The sequence below is a fragment of the Marmota flaviventris genome, chromosome Y (genome assembly GCF_047511675.1).
Source record: "Marmota flaviventris isolate mMarFla1 chromosome Y, mMarFla1.hap1, whole genome shotgun sequence".
NCBI classification, from domain to species: domain Eukaryota; kingdom Metazoa; phylum Chordata; class Mammalia; order Rodentia; family Sciuridae; genus Marmota; species Marmota flaviventris.
The window spans coordinates 17,297,042-17,317,569 of NC_092519.1; the positions used below are offsets into that span (position 1 = coordinate 17,297,042).

At 39.1% G+C, this 20,528-nt stretch overlaps 1 protein-coding gene across 2 annotated transcripts in view; it reads left to right on the top strand.

The window, feature by feature from the left end:
* Window positions 1-17,867, top strand: part of LOC139703506 (zinc finger protein 709-like) — a 49,886-nt gene extending 32,019 nt beyond the window's left edge. For both annotated transcript variants that reach the window (XM_071606988.1, XM_071606987.1), the window contains 3 exons: window positions 10,216-10,342; window positions 10,526-10,586; window positions 11,156-17,867. In XM_071606988.1, coding sequence (XP_071463089.1) covers window positions 10,216-10,342; window positions 10,526-10,586; window positions 11,156-12,989 — 2,022 coding nt within the window. In that variant the 3' untranslated portion in view covers window positions 12,990-17,867. The remainder of the gene's footprint in view (window positions 1-10,215; window positions 10,343-10,525; window positions 10,587-11,155) is intronic.
* The last annotated feature ends 2,661 nt before the right edge of the window (window positions 17,868-20,528 follow it).

The following is a 20,528-nucleotide window of genomic DNA, read 5'->3' on the forward strand; positions in this document are numbered from 1 at the left end:
CCCCCCCAATTTAAAAAAGAAAAATGAGATTGTATCCCAGTTGCTTGGGACACTGCGCTCCAACTTTGTTTTTTTTTTTTTTTTTAAGAGAGAGAAATTTTAATATTTATTTATTTATTTAGTTTTGGGCAGACACATCTATATTTGTATGTGGTGCTGAGGATCCAACCCAGGCCGCATGCATGCCTGGAGAGTGCACTACCACTTGAGCCACATCCCCAGCCCAGCCCTCCAACTTGTGATCCTCTTGCCTCAGCCTCCTGAGTCCCTGGAGTTACAGGCCTGTGCCACTGTCCCTGGCAAGAATAACACTTTTGTTTTCTGTTTCTGAATATCATACTTGAGGGAAAAGAATAGTCACTTGACACATGCTGTGTTCGGATAAAATAGCTACTTTAAATGAAATAAGGCAGTGGGTTATTGGTACTAAGGATATTGGATCTTGGTTTACATCCACAGCCCTTTTTTGTTTGTTGTTTGTTTGTTTTGGGCAGAAGTTATTTATTTATTTTACTTGGTTTCCATTACTTATACATGACAGTAAAATGAATTTTGACACATTATACGTAAATAGAGTGTAACTTCTCCTTTTCCTGGTTGTACCTAATGTCCATTCACACTGGTCATGTAGTCATGAAAGACCCACCGATTCCCTGTCCAAGAAAGACGCACGAGGCACTGGCTGCAAACGCAAGAGGTGATTTATTGATACACAGGCGCCTGCGGGTGCCCAGCGAAACCTCAGCCGGAGCTTCGGTGAACTGGCACACCGGGCTTTGGGGTACAGATCTTTTATAGGGTACAGTGGTCATTTTCCCTCCTAGCACAGTAACAGGTATCTCATTGGCTCTTTTGAATCCAGCATATAGGTCACTTAAAGGGTAAACTTGTTTTTCACTATAGGTTCCTGGAAAAACCACATAAAAACCATTTGTTATTCTTTGTATGGTTTTTCATTGTATGATCCCGTTTGCCCAACCGTGCTGGTTCCTTTCCCAACCATCCTGTCCTTTCTTAATCGGTTACACTTAACTGATTTTCTGAAAAATACATCTGACGTCTGTGCAGGTGTGGAAGCAAGCCCTGGTGATTTATTACTGGGCCTAAAGTTATTGGGCTGGGGTCTTTCAGTCACATATGCAAATAGGATAAAATGTCTGATTTATTCTCTTGCCCTTCATCTCCAGCCCTTTTAAATTTTGTTTTCAAAGTGGATCTGGCTTTGTTGTCCAGCCTCGCCTGGAACTTCTGATCCTCCTGCCTCAGCTTCTCTAGGTGGTGGAATTAAAGGCACTGGCCACCATACCTGAGGAAAATAGTTTATTTTGACCCAAATACTAATGACCATACTCAGGAATGTGGATTCAACTTATCCTGAATGATGTATGTGTTTTAACCAGGAAGAGATTACATTTTTTTTAAATATCAGGGATTGAGCCCAGGGGTACTTAAGCACTGAGCCAGATCTGCAGCTATTTTTATATTTTATTTTCAGATATGATGTCACCAAGTTTCTTAGGGCCTCACTAAGTTGCTGAGGCTGGCTTTGAATTTAGCTGTTCTCCTGACCTATTCAAGTTGCTGGGGTTACAGTTGTGCCCCACTGTGCTTGGCTGACAAGGTCATTTGTAAAAGAAAGTTATGTATGAATACATTAAGCAATTGCATTGGTAGGATCATCAGATGAGTGGCTACAGAAAAAAAAGGGGGGGATTTCTTCTGTAGGTCTGTTAAATACATTGTTAGCTTTGGAAGATGGTGGTTATATGTCAGGTAAGGTTGGTAATATATTCTGAGAAGTGCATTTGTTTTGAGAATTTGGGACTAATATAGAAATTAAGGTAATTGGCTATTAAAGGGCTTAAGATATCAGATGAGAATTTTTGCCATTCATCCAGGACCCCGTTTTACTATCCTCATGGTGGTGTAGTTTCCCAAAGTCATGTGGTCTGAAGGTTCATTGATATAAAGCAAGTTCATAGAGAACTTCAGTTCACACCTGTGAAAATCCTGTGCTTCTCTCTTTATCTTTCTTAGGTATAGACAGCATATCAGATTTCTCAGGCTGGTTTTCTTTTGATACCTCAGAGAGTCCTATGTTCTCAGCCACTATCCTTTCCTGAGTTGCCACCATGTGCCCACAGCTGTCCTGTGTCCTGTATGGTTCAAGGAATTTTAGGCCCTGGGTCAGCTCCTCTTAGGGGACAGCCTAAGTTGTGAGGTACAGCCTCTTGGGGGATAAACTGAGGTTTTGGGGCAAAGGAATGTCCTGGAACAAGTCTCATCTAGACAACTAACTTCTTGGGATCTTGTTTTCCCCAAGCCCTGTTCCCATTCCTTGGATACAGTTGGACAGTCAGCCTGTGGATGCTGGTGCTGAGGGGCCAGGTCACCAGTGATTCCTGACCCTTGCATTCTCTCACAGTGTGGAAGAGCAAAAACTCTCCCAGAGCGTAAGGACCAGCCACCCCAGTGCAGTGCTGTGAAAATCTGAAAAGCCTCATAGGCTGGAGTCATGGTCTAGGTCTCATGGGAGAGTGATCATGGAGTATTTCAGTGAGCACACCAGGTGTGAGGATGTCCCAGCTGGCAGGGGGACCTTCCCTGCCTCTTGAGCCTGATATGTTTGCTCCCTCAGCACCAGCCATCTGTGGTTATCACTGTGAAATGATCTGCTCACTTATCTGAGGCCCAAGTTTATTTATTCAGCACTAAATATGATGAAAGAGTGAAAAAAGAAGTGGAAAAAAAAAGCCTACTTACATTTCCATTTAGTAAACATCCTAATTTATGGCAAGGTGCAGTGGTGCACAGTGGTACTCCTTACTTCTCCAGAGGCTGAGGCAGGAGGATTTAAAGTTTGAGGACAGCTTTAACAATTTAGCTAGACCCTATAAAACTTGGTGAGACTTCAAAGACTTGGGATGCAGCTCAGTGGTCAACTGCCTCTGGGTTCAATCAAAAGAATCAAAAAGAAAAAAAAAATGTGCCTTATCCTTAAGCCACCACTTTGGGAGCTGGGCTGTTAGATTATGAAATTTGGGAGTTACATGAATACTCTGTCTACACTCACTGTGATCACTACAAGATTTTGACTGATCTTAAATATGGTCTCCTATTTTCACTATTAGAAGTAGTTTTTTTTTTTTAATATCACCAAGAAGCACAGCACACCTGGCCCTGGATTTCACAGAATTTTCTAAAATGCTCAGGGTTTTTCAGAGAGTGTAGATCATGGGAAAGTTCAGTCTCCTTAATCTCCTTGGTAAGAAAGTATATTGTCTTTCTATTAATTTCATTGTATTTTATGCCTCTCATTTTGTATTTTTCCGATTATAAACATTTTTTGTCATTCATGTGATGTAGTTTAGTAGAGTTATATTGTGTGTTTTTTTCTTTCTTTCTTTTTTTTTTTTTTTTTTTTTTGTGTGTGTGTGTGTGTTTGTGCCCTGCTTCAGATTGAATCCAGGGCCTCATGCATGCTTGGCAAATGCTCTACTGTTGAACTATATCCCAGCCCAAGAAAGTGGACAATTATTGATTTATTATGTATTAAGTGGTGGGATTTAAGCCAGGGACTTGTTCCTGCTTGTTGTCATTCAACAAATACTTTCAAGTTGGTGAAAGCATTTTTTGATGGTGGGTGTGTGTTTTCCTAGGGATTAAACCCAGAGGCACTTGACCACTGAGCACATCTCCAGCATTTTTTATTTTTAAATTTATTTTTAATTTTGTTATAGTTGGAGATGGACAGAGTACCTTAATTGTGTTTTTTTTTTGTTTTTGTTTTTGTTTTTTTTTTTTTTTTTTTTTTTTTGTGGATCTATGTTTTAAACCAAATGCCTCAAACATGCTAGGAATGTGCTCTGTCACTCAGTGACAGCCTCTTTTCCTGATTGTAATTTTTGATTAAGACCAAGTCTGACTATGTTTCTGATGGCTTTGCTCCATTGCTGAGACTGGCTTCAGTCTTGTCATCTTCCTGCCCTGACTTTCCTAGTTGCAAAAATTTTAAGTGGACTCCACCAAACCAGGAGTTTTAATGAGATAAGTCACCCCATTTCTCTCAAAATGGAAACAGTATTGAAAATCAGTTTCCTTGCTTTTCTTCATAGTTTTGAAATTTGTATATATAACTCTTCCTCTTTCCTTTACTCTTGCATTATTATGGAAAAGGTATTCAGTATGTAATATTGTTTCTTCTATATATATTTGTGAATCTTCCATGGTGTGGTAGTTGATTCATTTTTTATTGAATTTATTTTTCAGAGCAATTGTAGTCTTCTATAATACATTAGTTAGGGTTCTCCATTGGAACAGAATCAACAGGAAGAATGAATACAAAAAGGGGATTTGTTAGATTGTCCTAGGTAACCAGAAGCTGGAGAGTCCTCTGTGGCAGTCTGCTGGCTGGGGAGCTGGAGAAGTAGTAGCTGTGCAGCCCAAGATGCTGAAGACTCTGAACAAGAGGGATCAATGGTGCTATCCTAGTCTGAGATCTAATGCTTCTGGAAACTCCCTGGAGAATCACTGGCAGAATCAGCTTTGGAAGAGTAAAGAAGGAAAAGTTGATATCCTCAGGCAATCACAGCAGCAGTGGAAAACCCATCTGTGTAGAATCCAGCTTGCATCTGCAGCTGCTACCAAGTTCTTGCAACTTTTATTCCATTCAAGCCACCATCCTATTTGGATGACATTACCCACACTTAGGGAGGTTTTCTAGTTTGCTATCCCACATGCCAATCACTCCTAGACACAGCCTCATGGACACACCCAGAAGCCTATTAATCATTAGTGTCTCTTAATTCCATCAAAGTGAACATTCGAGTGAACCATCACCCATAGTATCATACACCTCTTCTCTTTAGCTTGTAGTCTCCAGTGTTTTCAACATCTTGCACTTGGTATGCAATTCTTTTTATTTATTTTTAGATTCAGTTAAGTAATGTTTGTGGAGGTATTTTGCATTTATGATCATGAGAGTAATTCATAGCTTCCTCCTTTTATCAAGATAATTTTGATAATAATGTAACATATGCCTCCAATGGAATTAGAAGGTGTTTCCTGTGCTTCTGCATTCTCAAAACAAATGTAGAAAATTGGTGGAAGTTCTGGAGGACCTGGTGGCAGCCTGTAGGATGTCTAAAACTCCTACATTTCACTTTTTTGATGATAATTAGTTATTGATTCAGTTTCTTTAGTAGGCAGAGGCCCGTGTGTTTTGTGTATTTGTCCTTCTGTGTATGTTGTAGGAGATGGTCTCTCTGAAATTATTGGGCCACTTCCTCTAAGTTATCAGATTTGTGTCAAGTGCATGTTTATGATATTGTTGAAGAGCCCATGGATGGTAATGGTGGCTATTTTTAACTCTAATGGGTAGTGTCTGTGTCTTTGGGTTTCTTATTTGTTTAACGTTATTGTATTTCTCTATACCTTTCTTCTATTTATTTACTTTGATGTGCTGGTATGGATTCAACCCAGTGTCTCACTGGTGCTATATGTGGCACTGAGAATGAAACCCAGTACCTCACACATGCAAGGAGAGTGAGATACAGCTTAGCCCCAGCACCAGCCCCTGCTGATTTCATGATTGTGGTTTCACCAACACCCCCTCTTACCCGCATGTGCTTAATGAATACTTACCTTGCTCTTTTTTCTCTCCTTTCCTTAAGTACAAGGGTCAATGATTGCTTTTATCTCTTCTTTTCTGGAATGTGCTTTGGATGCTGTAGAGAACCCCAGTGAACCATCTGTGCTGTTTTCCCATTTTGGACTTTTATATTTCATTTTTCTCAACATGGTCACATTTGCCCTTAAGTCACCTCTTCCTCCTGTGTCTTTTTAGAGCCCTGTGTTGCATCTCCCTTTACTTAAAGGTTTTCCAGGTGCTTCTGATCTGATTTCTGCTTTAACTCCCATGTTCTTTGAGCCTACTTGGGATTTCACTGGCATTGCATATTTGTTGAGGTGAGGCTTATGGCTCAGAATGTGGCCTGTTCTGGGTGGTGGTACTGTGATCCTGAGAAGGCTGTGTGTTTCACTTTGACTAATGGCCAGGGAAGCCCTCCTGTCTGTTGCTCTGCTACATGATCACAGACCCAGCAGTATTGTGGTGAGGTCTCCCAATGTAGCAGTTTATTCTTCATTATCCTGGGAAGTTTTGTATGTCTCTGCCTGATGTATTTTGACTTTTTTTCAGGTGCATGCATACTAACAATTCAAGAGAGTTACTTGAAAATTTAGCCTAGGGCCCCCACATCCTTTTAATCCGAGCAGTTCAGGACTCTTAGACAGGAGGATCACAACTTCCCAGGAAGGTTCATCAAGTTAGGCACTGAATGACTTAGAGAAATTCTCTCTCAAAATAGAAATAATTAAAAATAAAATAGGGCAGTGGGGAATGTGGCTTATTTGTTATGCACCCTTTGGTTCAATCCTTGGTACAAAATATAAACAAACAAATGAATAAATGAATAGAAACATAATTTATCCCAGGGATTCTGGAGTCTTATCTTACTCAGGCATGGTCAATCTCACGTCTGTTATTTTCCATTCATGAGTTATGTTTTGCTGTTCCTCAGTATTCTTTGTATATTTTTTTAAGTGAATGAAGTATGTTTCTTGGGTATGGGGTTGTGGCTCAGTGGTAGAGCGCTTGCCTAGCCTGCATGAGGCACCGGGTTTGATTCTCAACACACATACAACTGAAAAAAGTTCCATCAACAACTGAAAAATAAAAAAAAGAAAATGTGTTTCTTCCTTTTGTCCTATTCTGTGGTTTCTGTTTGTTGAAGGCTTCATGCCTTTGCCTAGAGACTAGGTGTCTGAGCTATGTCTAGCAAATTATTTTGTATTTAGCTCCTTTGAAAAATTTCCCTGAATGCTAGATCATCCAACAGAATGAAAACTGTAGCAGTTTCAGAGCTGATAGGCTGTGGTTTTGCAGACTGACACCCACCAGCTGTGCTCTCTGACATTTCACCATGAGGGCTGGCAACAGCTGCAGGTACCTGTAATGCAATAGCAGAAGCAGCCAACAAAGTAGCAGACAAAGAACAATCCCTCTTCAGGTTGAGCATAGTAAAAGTCCCAAATGTGTATGAGTCTTTAGGCCATTGGCAAGCTTGTTCCCATATAAGAAATAAAAAATTTACTGTCCAATATATTGCCCCAATTTTCTTTCTTGATGTCCTCAAAGCTTGTTTATGTATAAAAGTAAAAGCCCTGATGTTCTGTGGGCTCACGCTTTGGGAATTATTTTTCTGGGGTGTAGTGCAACTAACAAACTGTTACTGCCAGATCTCAGTGTCCCTTGGCCTCATTTTTCCGAATACCAGAAACTAGAGAATAACAGTAGAAACAGCAAAACCTCACTTGTCTGTTTTTTGTGAGTAGTTGTGCTGGGGCCTGTGCTTTAACACACAGTGGTGCTATTTAAAACCCTGCTGTGCCTTTGCTCTGCAGATCCCCACCTGGAGAGCAACCAGTGCTGAGCATGTGGGTCATGGTCCTCTTTAATATTTCCTCCTAGTCTGTGTGAACTTCCTTCTTTCATCAGTATATCTCGGTGGTTTTATTTGGGGGAGCATACTGTGGAGTAAATCCTCGGGTGCTTAACCACTGAACCAAATCCTCAGCACCTTCCCCCTTAACTTTTATTTTTGTTATCTTTCATTCAGAATTTTACCAACCTGCTTAGGGCCTAACTAAGTTGCTAAGGCTGGCATTGAACTTGAGAACGTCCTGCCTCAGCTTCCTAGACCTGGGTGTTTTTAAAACCTGATTTTTAAAAGAAACTCTCTGAAGCTTTCTTGGTCAAATTTTAGGTGATGGTTGAGTGGGTAGACAATAGTTTGCTTTCTTGCTATTTGCAGGCTGTTTGTTTACTTAAATCCTTTTAAGGAATTTCTGCCTATTTTTTATAGTGATTACTTCTGATGAAGAAGATTGAGAGTTAGTTTTAGGCGTTAATATATTTCCATGGTTGAGCTGGGGTTGTGGCTCAGTGGTAGAACACTCACTAGTACATGTGAGGCCATGGGTTCAATCCTCAGTACCACATTGAAAAATAAATAAATGAATAAATAAAGGTATTGAGTTCGATTACAATTAAAAAACAAAATATTTAAAATATATATATTTTCATGGTGATTTTAGTATGAATGTCCCAAAACTGAAGAAGATGTGCTGTGTGTAGTCTGGAGTCATAGAGGGTCAGGCTGAAGGTCAAACCATGGTTGCTGCACTACACTCTTCCATATGACTGCTTCACGGAGCTGTTGGAAAACTTTCAGGGCTTTGGGGCATGATGACATTGTTGTTCTGTTCTATTTCATGGCTGTACTGAGATGATTCCAGGCTCTCTATTGTGTCATTTTGCTCTCAGTGTTGAATATTTTTTTCTTCTAATCATTAGGGAATTGTATAACATGTTCTTCTACAAAACTAAATTTCTACAGGTGCAATGGTGCACGATTGTATTCCTAGCAGCCTTGGAGGATGAGGCAGAAGAATTATAAATTTAAATGCTACCCTCAGCCTCTCACAAGGCCCTGAGGAAGTTTTTGAGTACTGTGTCAAAATGGCATATGTGCTGGGAATGTGGCTCAGTCATTAAGTGCCCTATAAATAAATAAAATAAAATTTCTTGTAAGCTCATTAAATGTGTTTTAGTGTTTTACATTTGAATGCATAGTAAATGGATTTTTGTCTACAGAATTGAGGATATAGTGCCTTATAGTGCCTTTGGCCACCCAGATTCCAGTTTGCCTGGACCATCATTGTGATCTGTATCCAAGACACCTGCTCTCACTCATCTTTCCATGCTGTGAAGGCCAGCCCACTGAAGCCTTTCTCATGGTCTCTTGCTCACCTCTGCTGATATGTGCTGCTCAGGAGATCACATGTTTTAAATCCTTGAGAATTGTTGTATGTCAGTAGCAGGGGCACCTTCTGGTAGGTGATATTTTTGGCTGTTCCATCATGGAGCAGACATCATAGTATTGTTATGATTGTACATGGAGTGGCGTGTTTCACACCCAAACTGTGTTAGATAGGTGAGGATTCTGGGTTACAACCCTGCTTCTTTACACACCCTGGAAATGCTTCTGTCTTAGGTTTGTTTGAACCACCATCATTACAGGCAGGAGAAAATTCTTTCACAACAGACACCAGTGCACATGTGGCCCACTCTTGACCAAAGTGTGCTTGAATGGAACATGGCTATGTGGAACATGACCTTATGGTAGTGAAGTGATTGCTTTTCAATAGGTTATTGACAATCCTTGCACATTCACTGTTGCTGTGAGATTTAGAAATTCGTGTCTGCTGTTCATTAAGAAAAATGTTTTGAGACTTATAAAACCTTGCAATGTTGTTGTTTGGGCAAGGTGACATCTTTGGGTCATTGAGTTATAACTAAGACTTGTTCCATCTTTCCACTTACCTCATTCTGCTTTGACAGTAACCTTGAGAAATCATTAAGTTTTTGTGTTTATTAATCATTGTGCATGTTTCCTATTTTATTAATTTTGTTATGGAGAAATGCACCTGCAAATATCTAGTTGTTCTCTTCGTGTAATCCCACAAGATGAACACAATCCCCAGTTCACAAATTGTGGCAACCCGAGTGTCAATTTGTCTATATGCTGTCTGTAGGGGAATCTTCTTTGTGATCCATGCTCAGAAGTCACGGGTGGGGACTGTTCTAGGCATTTCCTTAAAGAAGGAACAATAGACTTTCTGAAAGAATCAAGAGATCAGCGAGTGCAGTGTTGTCTATATTAAGAGTGTAGGCACAGTGACCCACTGTGGTTGGCAGAATCTCTCTCAATTGCTGTGTTCTGTGATTGCAACAATTTCATACTCAGCTTTCTTTCCTAAGGGTAAGTACTATCGGGGATGCTAATATTAGCTCTCCACAGCAGAGAAGGCTGTTAGGACATGTAATAGAGGTGTTACTAACAAAGTGACTCATGATACTGTCTTACTTCCTGTGAACTCACCAATGGAAGGGAGTAAAACACTTAGTTGCTTGCCTTCTGAGTGGCCCAATTCTAGTGTTGAAATGTTTGTGAGGAATTTAGTGCAGGAAGGATTTGATGGACCAAATCATGGAAATTCATAGAATCCTGTGGACATCAAGCATGTTGAGTACATATTTCTTCTGCTGTCAATCTCTCCTGACCTCCAGTAAACATTTGTGGGAAATTTTAGATCTCAGTGACCTTTGAGGATGTGGCTGTGAACTTCACCCAGGAGGAGTGGGCATTGCTGGATCCTTCCCAGAAGAACCTTTACAGAGATGTGATCCTGGAAATCCTAAGAAACCTGGCTTTTATAGGTAATAATGATGTTTTTTTAAAAAATAATCAAATAGAGAACTCATGTTTATTTTTGTCATTTATATACAACATGAACAGGGAATATATTGTTGAATTATTGCAGCATAAAAGGCACCTACAATTTGGCAAAGCAGTTCTGTGTCCTAAGAATTCATACAGATTGTTCTGGTCTCTCATTTTAGAAAACAAATTGGATGAAAAGAATATTGAAGATGAGATCAAAAATTCTGAGAGCATTCTAAGGTAATTGTACCCACAAGAGGTGTATTTGAGGGAATCTGAGACTGTCATATAATTTTTAAAACAGACCAACTCAAGAAGTATGCACAATTTGAAATATATTTATTCTTATAAGATTTTTTTTTTACCAGAAATATATACTTAACTGTAACAGATATTCAGTTTTTTCTAATTACTTTGCATGCCAAAAGTATATGAAATTGCATGTGAATATCACTATTTGGATAATCACCATAGGGAAGCTGCATTGCAAAGGATTGTTTCCTTTCAATCTCTTGATTTTGAGGCAATTTGAACACATTAGGAAACCTCGCCTTTACCTGATGTTGATAGTAATGTAAGCCTAGGTCCTATAAATAAGTATAAAATCATGAATGAATCAAGCATTGATAATGTGCTGGTCATTCTTCAAAGAAGCCATGTGGTAAACTTCAATGGCCAAGAAGATAGTGTGGGGAAAGTTTCAATGAGATTCCAGTTCTTACCTGGACAAAGAAAAATTTTAATAGAGTAAATCCATGTGGTTATTATATGTGTGCCAAAGACTTCATATGCCCTTCATTGCTTCATAGGCACATCACATCTCACTCTGGACACAAATGCTACAACCAGGAGGAATGTGAAGAGAAGCCACGTGAATTTAAACACTATAGGCAATCCCTGGCTTTTCTAAAAAATGTTCACACACAAATGTTAATACAAACTGGAGAGGGACCTTACGAAAGTACACTACGTGGGAAAGTCTTCAGTTGTTCTAGTGACATTCAAAGACATGAAGATACTCATACTGGGTTGCAACCCTATGAATATCAACAATGTGGTGAAGCCTCATCTTCTTCCACACGTGTTCAAAGACACATGAGAATACACAGTGTAGGTAAACATTTTCAGTGTGACATATGTGGGAAAGCCTTTCATTTTCCTTCTTTATTTAGAAGACATGAAAGAACTCATTATGGAGAGAAACTCTATGAATGTAAACAAGATCGTGAAACCTTTATTTCACACACAAGTCTTCAAAGGCAGAGGATCACACACATGGGGAATGCACATTTAAAATGTAACGTATGTGGGAAAGACTTTGCTTACCCCAGTTTATTTAGAATACATCAGAGAACACATACTGGAGAGAAGCCCCATGAATGTAAGCAGTGTGGAAAAGCCTTTTCTACATCCAGTTACCTTAAAATACATGGAAGAACACATACTGGAGAGAAGCCCTATGAATGTAAGCAGTGTGGCAAAGCCTTTGCTAGTTCTACTGACTTTCAGAGACATAGAAGAACACATCCTGGAGAGAAGTCCTTTAAATGTAAGCAGTGTGGAAAAGTTTTTTCAAGTTCCAGTGAACTTCAGAGACATGGAAGAACACATACTGGAGAGAAACCCTATGAGTGTAAGCAGTGTGGCAAAGCCTTTGCTACATCCAGTAACCTTTACTCACATGAAAAAACTCACAATGGAGAAAAGCCCTATGAATGTAAGCAGTGTGGCAAAGTCTTTTCTACATCTAGTTACCTTCAGATTCATGGAAGAATGCATACTGGAGAGAAGCCCTATGAATGTAAGCAGTGTGGAAAAGCCTTTGCTACGTCAACTTCCCTTCAGATTCATGGAAGAACGCATACTGGAGAGAAGCCCTATGAGTGCAAGCAGTGTGGAAAATCCTTCACTAATTCCTCTGGCCTTCACTCACATAAAACAGTTCATAGTGGAGAGAAGCCTTATCCATGTAAGCAGTGTGACAAAGCCTTTGCTAGGTCCATTAGCCTTCAGAGACATAGAAGAATACATACTGGGGAGAAGCCCTATGAATGTAAGCAGTGTGGAAAAGCCTTCACTCAATTCTCTGGCCTTTACTCACATAAAACAATTCATACTGCAGAGAAGCCTTACCCATGTAAGCAGTGTGGCAAAGCCTTCGCTCGTTCCTCTGACCTTCACTTACATAAAAGAATTCATACTGGAGAGAAGCCTTATGCATGTAAGCAGTGTGACAAAGCCTTTGCTGTGTACAGTAGCCTTTACAGACATAGAAGAAAACATACTGGGGAGAAGCCCTATGAATGTAAGCATTGTGGTAATTTCTTTGCTTGTTGCAGTTACCTTGCCAAACATGAAAAAACTCACACTGGAGAAAAGCCCAATGAGTGTGAGCAGTGTGGCAAAGCCTTTTCTACATCCAGTTACCTTCAGATTCATAGAAGAATGCATACTGGGGAGAAGCCCTATGAGTGTAAGCGGTGTTTCAAAGCCTTTGCTAGTTCCAGTGAACTTCAAAGACATGGAAGAATACATATCGGAGAGAAGCTCTATGGTTGTAAACAATGTGAAAAAGCCTTTGTTACATCTGCTCAGCTTCACTTACATGAAGGAACCCATAGTGCAGAGAAATCATACTCATGAAAACAATTGGCAAAGTCTTCTGTTAATAATGTTTCACTCATTAACATGTAGTAATTTTTCTGTAGAAAAATTCCTTGAATGTGAAATGTGGGAAATCAATATTTCTTGTCAAAGTGAAAAAAGTGCTCACATGTCCAAATCAATCTATCTATCTATCTATCTATCTATCTATCTATCTATGTATCTATCTATAATACTGGGGATTTAGTCTGGTGGTCATCTATCACTGAGCCACAACCTTTTTCCTTTTTATTTTGAGAGAGGGACTTGCAGAGTTCTTTAGGGCCTTGCTTATGTGCTGAGTTTGGCTTCACATTTGTGATCCTTCTGCCTCAGACCCCGAGTCTCTGGGATTAAAGGCAAACACTACTAGATCCAACTGAATAAAGCTTTATATGTGAAGATTGGAAAATCATTCCATTTTTCCTGTTGCCTTCAAAGTCATTTCACTCACACTGAAAAACAAACCCTCAGAATGTGGAAGATTTGGTACATTCTGTCAGCTTCCCATCCCAGCGCTGCTTTCCTTCTCATATATGAAAATACAGAGAGAAGCCCTGAGAATGTGATTAATGTAGGAAGTCTTCTAATTTTCCCAGTTTTTTATAAGGTCTGGGAAGACTCTTCTGGAAAGATTCATTTCAAAATGAATAAATCATGTGCAAGTAAGTGTTCAAGTGTTTCAGTTTTGTTCAGTTGTATGAAAGGACTCATACTGTAGAAAATCCTGTGGAAAAGCCATGTGGGGCAGTATTCAGCTTTCATGGTTTCCTTCAAAGACATAAAGGGATTCACATCAGGGAAAACCCTTCTGTTCTTTAAACAATGTGATGACACTTTCACTTTTCCATGTTCTTTTTGAACATCATGGAAGAACTCACTCTGGAGAAAATCCTTGTATATAAAAATGTGGTCAGACCTTCAGTTGTTTCAGATCCATTTAGACTTATTTAGACTTGAGAGATTTTGTTATTTTAATTTCTTTTACTTTTTTTTTTTTTTTTTGGTACCAGGGATTCAACCCAGAAACAATTGATCACTGAGCCACATCCTACTTCTTTTAATTTTTTTTTTTTTTCAAATATTTAGCCATGGTCTCACTGAATTGCTTAGGTCCTCACTATGTTGCTGAGGTTGATGTTGAACTTGTAATCCCCTGCCTCAGCCTGCTTTTCCAGTGAAATTACAGTTATGCAACCCCTTCAGCAAGAAACTTCTTTTTTTGAGAAAACCACTGTAGGCGAGTAAAAAGGGTGTGTGACTTCATTTATTTTTTGTCTATTCAGAGGTAATGAGAATGCACCCTGAATTGGATGTAGGAATTGTGTCAGCATGAAGATGTGAAGGCAACAAGTTTCTCCTGGTTAAAATATCTCTTCCTGTTAGATTTAATTTTTCTCTCTATATTTTTTTGCATCTGTTGTCAACTCTCCCATATGATGACATAATCCTATATTTACTGTGTATGAGTTGGCAAAATCTAGTGTGTAGTATGATTTTGTACGAAGAAGTATGATATAGAATAGTACACAAGCTTTGTATTTAAAATGTATTAACCTGTATTTGCAGCATTTTAATTTTTTTTAGAGTTTTCATCTCTCTTCCCTTGAGTTCATTTTCTTTTTTATTGTCCATTTTTATGACTTTTTATGTTTTGACAAAAAAAAAATTGTGAGAGGTTTTCAATATAATTACCAGGGTCATAGAATTGAGGGCAAGAGAAAATAAACATTAATATTTTAATTATCATCATCATCATCATCACCACCACCACCACCACCATCATCATCATATCTAAAGTGCATAAGCCCTGATCCCATCCAGACCCGTTTTTATTTATTTATTTTTAAAATTTTGATTGAAGTGATTTTTAAATTCTAAAGGAACTCAGTATGTTGGTGAGGATGGTTTTGAACTTGTGATTCTCGTTCTATAGCCACTAGGATTACAGACGTGCTATCATTCCTGGCTCCTGGATGTTTCTTGAAACTTTGATGTAAATCATTGTGTGCCTTCTTTCTGTAGAGTTTCCAAGTCTTAGTTGATACAGAGGCAAGAATTACTTTTTAATGTGTTTATGTATACTAACGCCATTCGAGCTCTAAGATTCTAGAATGATTCTGAGCATCACAATGACATTAATTCACACCTTATACTCCAAATTTTTATATTTCCAGTTGGACTAAACTGAAGTCCACTTGGAAAAAGTTTACTTTAGATAATTTACGTTGAAAACAGCATGGGAGAACTGCTTTACTATTTAAGGAATCAAACTATTCATTTCTATTAAGATCTTATGATAAAATGAAATGCAAGTAATCACTAAGACTATTACAGATTTTTTTTTAACAAATGATTTTATATTTCCCTCTGTGCACCAGACACCAGATAATCAACTTCACAGAGTCACAGAGACTATGGAACGTGGCCTGGTGCTCATGTGTGTGTTATCTAGATCACCAAGTGAAACTACAAAAGCAAACACCTGAGAGGGCTGAGTTGTGCCACCCACACATGCACACTCATACCCACGTGCACACGCATGTACAGGATCAAGTCACCCTTTTCTCTACATACCCTCTGTAGTGCAGTTCTTTCATCCTCACTGTGTAATGCAACTTGATTTCTTTGACTTTTCTCACAACATTGCTGCCCACTATTTTTTTTCTCAAATTATTACTTCATGACTTCTCAATTTATTCTTTTGTGTGTTTCTAAAGTTTGGTTACACATTGTGTATGTGAGTTGAGGCCTGTGCACTCCAGCATTCTGTGCAGATTGGCTAAATGTCTCTTTTTTCACTCCTTTGCTCCCTTCTTTCCTTCAGGTTTCACTCAGGATTGCTCCACCACTGAGATTCCCCCTAGCCTTTTTATTATTATTTTTTGAAATGGGGGTGACGCTGGCCTCAAACTTGTGGTCACCCTGCCTCAGCCTCCTAGCATCTGGGACCATAGAGATGGGCCCTTTTGTGTCCTGAAACTGGCCTCTTCCATTTCCTTGGTGCCTTATTGTCCTGTTGATGACTCTGGGACCACCACTCTGTCACCCGTGTTTCTTCTAAGTCTCATATGTTGTGTTGTATGTAGGCACATTTAAGGGCATTATAAAAGTTGTAATGTGTATGTATTCTTTGGAGAGGCACCTTCTCAAAATATACTTTGCCCTGTACTTAATTGAGTGGCTTTCTATTTCTTCTCTTTCCCTGGTGCCAGGGACCCAAACCTGCCTTGTGCCTGCTAGACAGGCACTCTAGCACTGAGCACTCCCCTAGCTCAGGTAGTGAGTTTGCTGCTGCTGTGTGCATGGACCCCACTGATGACCACCTCGGTAGATGCCGCTCTGCAGGTTTTCCTCCACGTTTTCACCTGGTCCCTTTCTTAAACATATCTAACAGCAGGGAATTTTATTTATTTATTTATTTTTTAATTTTATCAATTGAATGGTTAACAACCATCAATAGAGTTTAACCTCCTTTGACATTTCTTTTTTTTTTTTTAAGAGAGAATTTTAATATTTATTTTTTTTAGTTTTCAGCGGACACAACATCTTTGTTTGTATGTGGTGCTGAGGATCGAACCTGGGCCACACACAGGCCAGGCGAGCACGCTACCACTTGAGCCACATCCCCAGCCCGAGACAGCAGGGAATTTTAACCACTGACATCCAATTTAGCTTTTCTCACCATGATTAATACTTAGGTGGAATATGCCGGAAAACCGAGGCTGGACTTCTCTCTGTGTTCAAAGTACCTCAGTAGCCCTGGGAACCTCCTGTGATGATTTTTTTTTCATGCACAGCATGTAATCAAAACTAGGTAAGGAGGGCCCCAGTCTTATGTCCTAATGTATTGGTGCCCCCTTCTGCACCTAAGAATATTAAATAAGCTTCTCCAGAGACCCTCACCATAATTTTCTTTAAAATAAATATCAGGAAAAGGTTTTGCAAAGAACTCAATATGTGTTGAATGAAGATTTAATGATGTTAATTCTTCTTTTCTGGTAAAGCTTGGAAGACCTCTGAATAATCTCAAAAGTGATTAAAAATTCACTGTCTTTGAACAACCAAAAATGTTTTTTTTGTACAGTCCTATAAATAAATAAATAAATAAATAAATAAATAAACCTCCACCCCCTCCCACTGGGTGTAAAGATAATGAAATTACAACATCAAGGTCCACAAAATTTTAGGTGATACCCTTCTAAGCCCTGCTGTGAATAAGTCTGCTCCTGGAGTTTTCCTGAGTATCCAGCCTCATCTGCCCCACATCACTAATAGAGCCTCAACTGGCAAAAGATTTCACATGGTAGCCAGGAATTTTTCTTTTAACATTAACAGCAGAGTCTCTGATGGGATTCAGGAGCACTAGTTTCAAGGCTCCCAGACACTTCAGAACTTCCTTACCATCAGTCATGACCCATTTGAAGTCCACAGTGGGTGTAGCAACCTAGAGGTGGTCAGCCTTCATGAAGGCAATACCCCTCTTGACCTTGAAGCCAATAAATTTCCAGGATCCTGCTTTCCAGTGCTTGCCCTGTACTGCAAAGGATTTTGCATGTTGATATATACTTCTGGGTGTTCTTGCTGTGCTCTGCTGGTGTCATTGTGCTGAAGAGGCCTGGACACTGCTGGTCCTGGGGTCTATTAATGACTGGAGCAGGAGGCACTTGCATGGATGCCCATTTACTCCTGGGTCTGATGAACTTCCTGGGCCACCACCACCCAGTTGTGCCTGGATCTCCTCTTCACTGTTGCCTTCTTCCCTGCACTGCCTGAGCTCAGAGTCCCCTCAGTTCTCCACACTCACATTCCTCTTTCCTGATGGCCTTGGTGTGCACCAGGGAACATACCCCCTGTTAGCCTCATGGGCTCCTGCCAGACCCCCCTCTGCACAGGTCAACATGGTGTATGCCACAGGTTTGGCATCTCCCCCTGCTGTGGAGTCTTGGTACACTGGGCCCCAGGGTCAACCTGGTGTGTGCCACAGGGTGGACAATTACCCCTGTCCTGTGGAAACCTGGTATACTCTGCCCATACCCTGGGTACCCTGCCAGGAGGAGAGACGGCCTCCAGCAGAGAACTTGGGTTCTGATCTGCTGTGATAGTGTGATTTAAGGACCTCCATTGACCTGTCCTGTGTCCACCCAGGGGAAGACTGCAGGGCTCCCTGGATGTATTATGCTCCCTGGAACATGCCCCCATTTAGAACTGTGTTTGTGTCATCTGTGACTGGCTGTGATTTATACTTTGTTTTTACTTGTAGTCTGAGGTAAACACAAATTTCATTCAGCCAAAATTGAGTTGACCAAGTGGGACAATGGGTTGGAACAGAATTTTTTTTTTTCTTGGAGAGCATATTTCTTGATATTGTAAGTGCTGCTGAAATGGAGACTGCATGATTTGGAGGGAATATAAGAAAAGCAAAGCAAGTGAAACCATTGTGACATGGGCTTCTGGAAAGGTACTTTCAGCTGATTCAATGGATAAAAATGAAATTGGACCATTGATCTCAATTTGATGTATTTTTACATAAGAAAAAATATCTTTCCATTATTGAAACAAATTCATGATGGTTAAGGCTGCTTCCATGTGAGGTGCAGACTCTGTTTTATTAATATAACATTATAGATAGGTGTTACAATGTTAATAGACTGGAACACGGGTAATAAAGCAGAAGCTGTGTTGGCTTTTTTGACACCCAAGAAAACATATCCCATTTATGTGTCATTCATAATGTCTCTTTCCTCTCTTTTTCCAAAATTTTAAATCAGAATAATTATGTCCATCTCATGGTAGGTGAGTCATGGACAGTCCTACAGAAAATAAAAATGATAGATATTATTGTATTATTTGGTTGTAAATAGTGTGTTTTTACTTGTTAATAACTAAATTACTGAAGCATCATGATACATGAGGTTATTAATCTCATCTTTTTTTCATGTTGATTTCAAATGATATTTTAAAAATAATTTACTTTTTTCAATTTTTTTCTTTTACTAATTGTCAAAATTCATGTCATCATTAAATATCAATTGTTTTATAAATACTCAGAATTCTACCTAAATTATTTTACAATTCAATTGTGCATCCAAATTTAAAATAACTGATGTTTATTTAAAAGTTTTGGCTTTTACATTAAGGTAAAGATATATATATATATATATATATATATATATATATATAAATTTTTCAACCATTTTTAAGTGCATAATTTTGTGCTATTAAGAACATTCACATTGATGTACGACCATCACTGTCATGCATCTTCAGAGGTTTTTAATATGTCCAAAGTAAAACTCATAAAAACCTCTCTCCCCTTCCCTTAGTCCCAGGCAACCTTCACTCCAATTCCTGTCACCAGTTCATGACTGGTTTCTCTCATGATGTATAATCTCTTCAATGTTCATTGTTATTGTGGTCTAGGTCTCTATGTACTTTTTTTGCCTCCAAAGTTAGTTTATCATTGTGTATATGTATCACATTTTGTCATTCACCTGAGGATGGATATGGCACACAGATAGCTGTTTTACCTTTATTTATTTATTATTACTATTTGTGTGTGTGTGTGTGTGTGTGTATACACGCACCCCACTGGTGAAAATACTGGATCATTTATTAACTCAAGGATAATTGTTTTGAGGAGTCACTGTACTGCTTAACACATTGGCATCACTATTTCAAATTTCCAAAAAACCCAAAGCTTCAAGTTCTACACACATTTTGTCATTTATTTTTGAATAAGTTTTTTTCTTGCAGATGTGAAATGGCTTCTCATTGTGGTTTTGATCCTCATTTCCCTGAGGAGTATGGGTGCAGGGCATGTTTAAAGGTGTTTATTATCCATTTGGACATCATTTTTGGAGAAATTTAGTCTTCAAGTTCTTTGTACATTTTCTAGTTGCTCTTTCTCATTCACGTGTACACACACAATACCACTTGTGTGAATCTTAATGTTTCATGATGTGAGCTTTCCTCAAGTCTAGTGAACTTTGGCTCTAATATAATATATAAGCCTAAAAAGCACAGAATTATTGGTGGTCCTTCTCAAAATTGTCCAATGATGAACTTCATCAAGACTGGAATCTTCTATACTCCTATGATCTGCATATTCTCAGGATGACAGCTCCTCTTTCCACTTCCACAAGATCCAAATGACAGATCTTGTGTTCACATTCATTTTTTGAAGGGTTCATAAAGCTATGAGTTTGGTGCAAACCATTCCAGAAACAGACATGCCACAAACGCTGTTTGTGAAGAGTTTGGGCACAGCTGGGAAGCTACAGTGAACATAGGCATAGATGTCAGATATGAGAATGACATTCTACTGAACTATGGAGATTGCATGAAGACCCAAAAGAGACTTGGTGGAGGTGAACAGTGAAAATTCAGAGTATGAATTTCTATGACTTCGTATATGAGGTCTTGGCAATAAGAATTCACTGTGGATTTTATTTTTTAAAAATATTTATTTATTTGTTTTAGGTGGACACAATATCTTTTTTTATGTGGTGCTGAGGATCGAACCCAGTGCCTCACGCA